An 8,901-nucleotide genomic window follows, 5' to 3' on the forward strand; every position below is an offset into this window, starting at 1 on the left:
TTTTTATTGTCACAGATTGATTATGATTATAGGGACTTTCCTTACCGCTTAAGTAAAGAGTAGCATAGATGTAGATCTTTTTTTAATATAGACTTTTATTTTTTCAGTTTTGTCAGCAGGCAGAAAGAACATGAGAATATAAATAATCAGGGTGGGTTAAATGTTGCGTGGCAAGGTCAGCAGTTCTAAGCCACCAGCTGTTCCTGGGATAAAAGTGGGACTTTTTGCCCCCAGAAACTCACAGGGGTTTCTCTTCTAAAGGGTCACTTTTCTCAAAAATAAATTCAATGACAGTGAGCTTAGAGTTTTTTAGTTTAAGAAAACCATATAAAAGAAAATACTAATATGTTAATATGGTCCTAAAATGTAAAATGTTAACAGAAATGGGGTCACTATTTTTAGGTAACCACTCTAAACATTTCTAAGGGCACTAGCTCAACTCACTGCCATCAAGGTGATGCCGACTCATAGTGGCCCTTTAGAATTGCCCTGGTGGGATTCCGGAAATTACTTTATGGGAGTAGAAAGCCCCATCTTTCCTCCAAGGACACTAAAAATAGTCCTAATTAAAATTTCTCGTCAGACATGAATAAAATAGTTTATTACAGATAATGTAGGAAAAAGCAAAATAAAGATAACTTTTCTCCCCTGAAATGTCTCTTCTTTGGTGTGATTGTTTTAATGATATTTGGTCCCAAAAGAATTTTTGTTCTTGCTGCCTCATTCTAAAACTAAACCCTTTGAGTAAATTTGGCTTCTGAAGGCATGAGTTCTCTTGGTCCCAGAAAAACATGAATAATAAAGAGCCACTATTTTATAGGTGTGTGACTGAAGGTAAATTAATTCACCTTTGATATATTCTTCATACTTTCTCTTGATATCCTTCTTATTTTAGGGGGTAATGTTCTTGTTAAAATAAAGGCTTTCTTATGACCTAGCTTGTTCCTTTATCTTTTAAAAATGTTATATTTTAAATAATTTCCTTGTTTTTATTGGGTTTGAGTTTCTCTGGTGATTTCTTTACACGCAAAAATGTGATTTAAAACCAGGATACCACGAAGGGGCACTTTAAGATTACAGGAGCTAAGCACAAATTGAGAAAGACTATCAGAATACCTGCACACAAAAAACCTTTTTTTTTTTTTTTTTTGGTTAAGTGTTTTGGGTTTTTTTAAGGATCAGCTGAGGAAAAAGACTTGAAGAATGAGAGATGGTCTTTAGCCTAGTATAACCTCTGTTTTCCTTTTCTTTTCAACTATTTGATAAAAAGGTTTTTTCCTATTTTGAAAAGTGTTTTATTATCTATGTGGAGAAATAATATGTATCCAAATCCTTAAGGATTTTTTATTATCTATGTGGAGAAATAATATGTATCCAAATCCTTAATATGATCCCAAGATTTTTTTGAAAAGAAATTAATATCCTATTGGAGACTAAGTACTATCATTATTTAATACATTATTATTTGCAGTTGGAGTCGATTTATTTTTCTTATAATTTTTTTCAACAGATTTTACAGCTGCTTACCAACATTTATTGATCTCAAAAATGTCACTAACCTCACATAAGAGGCTTGTGATAGACCAAATTATCTTTATTTTGTCAGTAAATGCTAAGAAATATATAGTGATGTTATAAGTGATCTAAAGAAAGACCTGAATTTTTTATTATGCTATTGGACATTTTTTTTCTGTATTTTCGTTCTCTTTTATTTTTGTTGGGTTTTTATTTTCCTTTACTCGTTCAATCTGCTGGAATATAGTAATTCTGGGAAAGTACTGACTACCTTTTAAATACAATGTGGAATCTTATATATAGATCTTAAAGTAAAACGGAATAGCAACTCCCAGTAAAATAACAAGTTTAGGCAAGCAGGGTAATTATCTGAAATAGTTCTTCATTTCAGAGATCTGTCTGCTAGAAGTGGTCCTTAGGAAGAATTACTAATCTAGATTTTTATCGTTGAAGCCAAATGAATAGAACATTATATCACTAGACTATTTGGCTTGGCTTACTCAAAGCCTGAAAACCTTCTGCTCTGGTTGTTGGGATGTAGTTCAGAACAAGGCCCACTCTACACCATCTATCCAGAGCCCATAGGAGAAATGCTCCTTCCTTTGAGGAACTAGAATTCCTTTGCATGGTGTAAGAACTATGCCCTTTTTGGTTGATCGTTTAATCAGAAAACCGCAACGCATTTTTGCCAGTCTGTTTATGTTTTATGTTTCCCTCATTCAAACTTTTTCCAGCTTACATTTTGCCTTCTTGTCATGATTTTTTTTGTAGTTTGCTGTTTTTGTTTTCTGTATTAGCCAGTGTTTTGGAGGAGTCAGACTGTTGATCTTGCCAGTTAATAGCCGAGTGTAACCCACCATATGCCACCGGGGCACCTCCCACTCACCAATAAATTGGAATGGCTAATGTCTTATTAGATACATAGTTATCACAATTAAAATAATTGAATTGAATACTGGTTGGTTGGAGTGTTTTGTGTATCCATTTATAATGTACTAAATACGTGATGAATGATTACCTCTATAGGAGCACTTAATTTTATATCATGTAATGTCTGCTTATTATTTAAAAATATACAAATTGTACTCTTAGCCCTAGATGACATTTTGCCCTTTTGCTAATAGTTCATTGTAAACCTTGAAATTTAATTTAATTACATGCAAACTAAATTTTATTGCTTTCTATAGACAAATTTTTCTCACAATAACTGAACTTTCTTAGCCTACTTAAGCATACTCAGAAGTTCTCTTTCCTTTTCCTCGATTAATGTGGATTGACCATATATATTGAAGAAAAAATTATGATTTGAAGTTATCGGAAGCAAAATATTTGGATCAATGGCATACCGGGCAACTAGGTCAAATGAAAACTACCATATAAACTCTAGTATAACCAACTCGAATATCAGCCGAGACATCTAATTTTACCACAAAAGCTGCATAAAGAGTATGCTGAAAAACTCCGCTTATACACGAGTATATATAATATGTCTAGCTCATCAGGAACATCATCATAAGCAATCTTAAGCTATTAGAACTCAATTCTCTTATAATGAGGCTATAAAAATTTGTTGGAAAACTTCTATTTTTTTGAGCATTTTTTAAAGTCTCGTATATGTTTAATGATTGTCGCTCTTTGTCATTTATGGTCAAAGTTGTAGATGTTTGAAAAGTTTGCCATTGTGATAATAAAACAGTAGAACTTTTAATTATATAACTGTAAGAAGTTTCTTTAAGGGTAAATAAAAAATTATTCATCAATTACCTCTCGAGCAGATATTTAAGTCCTGTCTTGAATAAATTTCATTATAGTAAAGGAAAGAGATAGAATTTAAACAACCCAATAACAACATAGCATTACGAGTAAATATGAGGATTTTTAGTGTGATGCTGACAAAAGTTTAATCTATATTCCTTGAAGGTAGTTAACAGGAGTCAGCAGGACAAGCCACACGATAACCAAGTGTGAGCGTGGGATACTATGCTTTTCTCTTCCCATAGCTGGCACTGTATGTGCTTTCGTTCTTGGAACCCAAAGACCTGCTACACGCGGCTCAGACCTGTCGCTACTGGAGGATTTTGGCTGAAGACAACCTTCTCTGGAGAGAGAAATGCAAAGAAGAAGGTCAGATTCGATATTATGTAGACAAGATATTTGTAATTTGAGAAAGCCAAATTATCTGAAAACAAATTAAACTATAAAACTAAACAATAACTGAGTTTTATTTTTTCTTGTTTTATGTATAAATAGAATTAACTTTTGACAAAGGGAACTTTGTCATATCAAAGAACATGCTTTCATTCTGTACTCATGCTTATATAAAATTCATAGGTCACTCCATGGTTCAAATGAACCTAATCTGTTCAAGTGCTACAACTAATAGCACATGTGTTTGACTTGCTTCCCATTGTCCAGTAAAAGTCATAGAAATGGTGAAGTCAAGACCAAAATTCTTCGAAAGAATCCCCCAAACATTCAAATATTCCACTATTCCTTCCATAAATATTTATTATGCTAAACAAACCAAAAACTCAAAACTGTTGTCATCGGTTGATTCATTCTGAGTCATAGCGACCCTGTATTAACCCTATAGGACAGAGTACAATTGTCCCATGGGATATCTAAGCCTGAAATTTTTATGGAAGCAGTTAGCCAGCAGCACCTCTCTCCTCTAGAGCAGCCTGTGAGTTCAGACCACACCAGCTTTCCGGTTTACAAACAAGTGCTGTTTCTTTAAGAACATTAAGCACATTGAAATGCTGGGGTGCGGTGGTAAACTACCATTTTCCTGTTGTCATGGAGCTCATGTTCTTGAAATTTTTTTTAGAGAGGAGGAGGAAAAGAAAAATTTCTTACCAGAGAAGTAGATATTATGTGGGTGAGGACTCTTACTACAAGCACCTGGTTGGGGAAAAATCTTATTTTTATAAAAATATGTGAAAGTATTATTTGCCTCTGAGAAACAAAAATTGTGAGAGTAAGTCAGCACGAGACAAGTCCTCTGCAGGTGGTCCCTACCTTCATCGGAGTGTGTAGTCAAGTAGAGAATACCATCAATGATCAGTTAAAGTCAGTAAAGCTTTGAGGCAAAAGCCCAGTACTTGGTTTATAATCCTGCACTGTGTCTGTGACATGGACTAATCAATGAAACCTTTGTCCTTAAACTTTTAGATGCATAAAGTAAGATAATAAATCCTGCTCTACCATCTCTCAAAAGATCATTTTGAAAAAGAAATGAAATCATGAATACAAAGATGTGGAAGGAAATCCAAAGTGTTAGAGTGAATGTAAATAATTTTAGAAATTAAATAATGCTTCATATTTATTTGGTTTTGAGCATACAGTGAAATGAAGTTGTTTTCTTTTATATATATAGTGTGTATATTTTGCATTGGTGATGGCATTTAAACTCCTAATTCTAAAACTTTGCAGGGATTGATGAACCGTTGCACATCAAGAGAAGGAAAGTAATAAAGCCAGGCTTCATACACAGCCCGTGGAAAAGTGCTTACATTAGACAGCACAGAATTGACACCAACTGGAGGCGAGGGGAGCTCAAATCCCCCAAGGTAACGGGACTCTTGCACAATAGAGCTCAAAGCCAGCCACAGCCACTGGCATTGTTGGTGCTGACCATCGCAACCCCAGGGGACAGAGTCGAGCTATCCCTGTAGGTTTTCTGAGACTATAACTTTTTATGAGAATAGAAAGCCTTTTTCCTCAAAAAGAGGCTGTTGGTTTCAAACTGCCAACCTTCTGGTTAGTAGCCTGACACGTAACCTCTACACCACCAGTGTTCCTACATGTAACTGAAAACATTAATCAGTGTTTGCACCACCTATACTGTTTCACTTCATGTCAAGCAGTATAATGTGACACCTATCTCCTAAAAAAAAACACACTATGTATTTTAAAAATAACTTTTTTAATGACACTAGTCCTCTATATTTAATTCCTCTAATGTGGAAAACGAATCGCCTTTGAATAAAATACTTGTTAAATTTCAAGTCTTACCACATCTGAATGAAAATCTCTTAAAGTGCTGTTAAATTTTATTTTATGCATTCTATCTAATAATGCACTGTTGTGACTGCCCACAAAGTCTGTTTTCAGTTTTGTTTCCTTGGTTGTTTTAACAAACCCACTGCCTCCAAGGCCATTCCCACTCATGGTGACCCTGTATGTGCAGGGCTCCCAAGGCTGTAAGCCCTGGGGGAGCAGGTAGTTGCTGCTTTTATCAGAGAAGCTGCTGGTGGCATTGAACCTCCAACCTTGTAGTTAGCAGTCTAGTACGTAATCAACATCTCTCTGCTTGTAACATTTCAAGTATATAAAAAGTAAAATATGCTTGAAATTCTTAGATACATTTTTGACATTGAAAAATTATGATTAAAAAGATTTTAAGTGTAAAAACTAATAATTGTCACTCTTGCACTTTGATTACATGTTTTTACCTGTTTTATATGGCAAAAATAAGGTAGCATATTCTTTTGTTTAATCAGATAGTAAAAAGCTTGTGTCTGAATCATCCTGTGAGGTCAGGACTTGGTAAAATGTTAATAGTTGATGTTTCAAATGTACATAATAGATAGAATATATAAACAACTAAATGTTTAATACTTGTCAGCCAGAAACTGATGCTTCATATTTTATATAAATTGTATTTCTAGATGTAGATAATAGATTATTCCTGTTTATGACTTCATTTTTCTTTTCAGTAATATTTTAAAGAGCACATCGTAATGTGTTTCTGTTATATATGTATATGTCTGTCTTGTAGGTGCTGAAAGGACACGATGATCATGTGATCACATGCTTACAGTTCTGTGGTAACCGAATAGTTAGTGGTTCTGACGACAACACTTTAAAAGTTTGGTCAGCAGTTACAGGAAAAGTAAGCTTATTTCATCATTTTGTGTATATTTTTGCAAGGACCAACCAATGAGAGGATAATAAGGATTCATGTTTTATAATATAATATAAAACTACTTTTATAATAGATATTAGAGGCTAGAGCCCTTCTACTTAGCCCTTTCCCACAGTTAATGAAGTCAGTCATCTCCGCATGAAGATGATGGCATGGCATGTTTCTTCTTAATGTGCAGTTTCTCTATATTTGTGACTCGGCTGTTTTAAGATTTATAGGTGTGCTTTTCTGTCTTGTCCATAGCTTACTATGTTCCAGCTTTTATGAACCGTTTCATATATTCCTCATTACTTTTCGATCTTTTTCAAAAATGTGTTTGAGAAATGCTTGTGTTTGGGTTTTTTGGGTAAACTGCTATGTTGCTAAACCGTCTATAATTTAGTGGTTAAATTATGTTAATTTAGGTGGATCACCAGCGCTATAAGATGGAAGTTAGGCGAACTATATATTTAAACAGGAGCTTAAAGGAAAAAAGGCAATCCAAGCAGTAAACTTGACTGCATACAAGATTATAACCTTGTAATTAGCTTGAGGATACTTGGTTTTATATGTCCAGTGCAGAATATCTTGCCGAATTAAGCAGGTGACCCCCACCCCACCCCTCCAAAAAAAATAATTGAAGCAAATGTGAGGGGTCAAAAAATCCTTGTTTTTGGTTTTTTAAAGTCTTTAGCGTGTTGCTTCTTAGGCAAGAATCTTCTAAATATTCCAAGTCGGATGTTAAAATGTTAAAGCAGCTCCATACTTCCATGGTATAATATTAGTTTGGTGTTTACTTCAGGGTTTCACTGTCTGTCTTTACTTGTCTAGAAGTTGCTTGGCTGCCTCCTAACTACTACCTTGGGGCAGGTTCAGATGAAATGTGGTCTACGGCCACACCCAGCACTGTTGGCATTCTTTCATGGAATCTATTTCCATGGAAGAAACAAGCTGCAATTTTAGTACTCTTTCATCCTACCCGACTGGACTGTCATGCTTTAATGAGAAGTGTGCTTTTGACATACACGTTCCTCTGATGTTATGTTTGTGTGTGTAAATGAGTGTTTTATAAAGCAATAAACAGTGCTATGTTGCTGTGCAAAATTATTTTCTGTTGTGCTGTACAATCAAATTGAGTAAATTAACTTTACTCCGAACTTTTAATGGCCTATTTCAATGCTGTTTAAATTGCTTTCCCTTCTACCCAAAAGCAATCATCTTAACTTTTTTCAGTGTCTGAGGACCTTAGTGGGACACACAGGTGGAGTGTGGTCATCACAGATGAGAGACAATATCATCATTAGTGGATCTACAGATAGGACTCTCAAGGTGTGGAATGCAGAGACTGGGGAATGTATACACACCTTATATGGGCATACTTCTACTGTGCGTTGTATGCATCTTCATGAAAAAAGGTAAGGGAAGGTCTCTTCATGCTTAAGAATTCTTCCTCCATTGCTGGTGAATTGGGGACTTTGTAGAGTGCAGATTGTATAATTTTTACTGTATCTAATAAAGAGGTAGAGATAATGTGATTTTAAATTAGACTTTTTAAAATTCAGATGTTTCTTTATGAGGAAAGCAGAGCATTGATTTACAATTGGGGGTTTTCATTAAATTTCCATCCCATTTGTTAGTGTTGGGGTCTCCTTACAGCTCTCAACTTCTTCATTTTGAATGACACCTTGTTCTACATCTTCAATTACTCATCATCTTCACACAAAGATTTAGTCAAATTCCTCTTAGGATCAACTCAGTCATTCAGTCCTCAAGCCTACCTGACTCTCATTATTTACTGAACCACTCTACCCCACTCGTACACAGCTTCTGAAGTGCTGCAAAGTTTTATGGGGAAATTCCATGATCTTTTCATTCCATTTTTCCACAAATTTTTTTTTAAGTTCCCTCACTTGTAACAAAAGCTTGTTGATTTTCATTTATTTTCTCATTTCTTGTCACCTGGATGATTGCTGAAGTTGCACTCTGGTTGTCTCACCTTGTTGCAGCTTACAGAGAACTGTGCAATCATTACCATTGCACCATCCTCCCGTTCTGCATTCTCGGGGTGCTTTCTGTTGCCTGCCAGATTATGTACAATATCGTTTGTCCAGTTTTCAAAGTTACTTCTGCCAAACTGGACTGCGACCCTGTTCTTCCCAGTGTCTCTGCCGTTACTTTCATCTCCGCCTGTAAAGCCGCCCACCTAACATATATACTCGAGTATAAGCTGAGTTTTTAAGCACAGTCTTAATGCCCTTTTGTGGTAAAATTAGATGCCTTGTTGAATATTCAGGTCAGCTTATACTTGAGTATATTCGGTATTTAAAATCCCTTTGATCTTTCTTCTTCCTCTTTTTAAAATTTTATTTTATTAGGGGCTCTTACAGCTCTTACCACAATCCATACATATAACCATTGTGTCACAAACATCTGTACATATGTTGTCGTCATCTTTCAAACATTTTCTTTCTACTTGAGTC

The 8,901-nt window shown here is 35.1% G+C and overlaps 1 protein-coding gene across 3 annotated transcripts in view; it reads left to right on the forward strand.

The window, feature by feature from the left end:
• FBXW7 (F-box and WD repeat domain containing 7) overlaps window positions 1-8,901 on the forward strand; it is a 141,530-nt gene that overhangs the window by 122,059 nt on the left and 10,570 nt on the right. For all 3 annotated transcript variants that reach the window (XM_030887207.2, XM_004708710.2, XM_004708709.3), the window contains 4 exons: window positions 3,516-3,639; window positions 4,948-5,084; window positions 6,296-6,409; window positions 7,655-7,836. In XM_030887207.2, coding sequence (XP_030743067.1) covers window positions 3,516-3,639; window positions 4,948-5,084; window positions 6,296-6,409; window positions 7,655-7,836 — 557 coding nt within the window. The remainder of the gene's footprint in view (window positions 1-3,515; window positions 3,640-4,947; window positions 5,085-6,295; window positions 6,410-7,654; window positions 7,837-8,901) is intronic.

This window comes from Echinops telfairi, unplaced genomic scaffold (genome assembly GCF_000313985.2).
Source record: "Echinops telfairi isolate 266 unplaced genomic scaffold, ASM31398v2 ScPeMD7_5868;HRSCAF=6743_1, whole genome shotgun sequence".
Taxonomy (NCBI): Eukaryota; Metazoa; Chordata; class Mammalia; order Afrosoricida; family Tenrecidae; genus Echinops; species Echinops telfairi.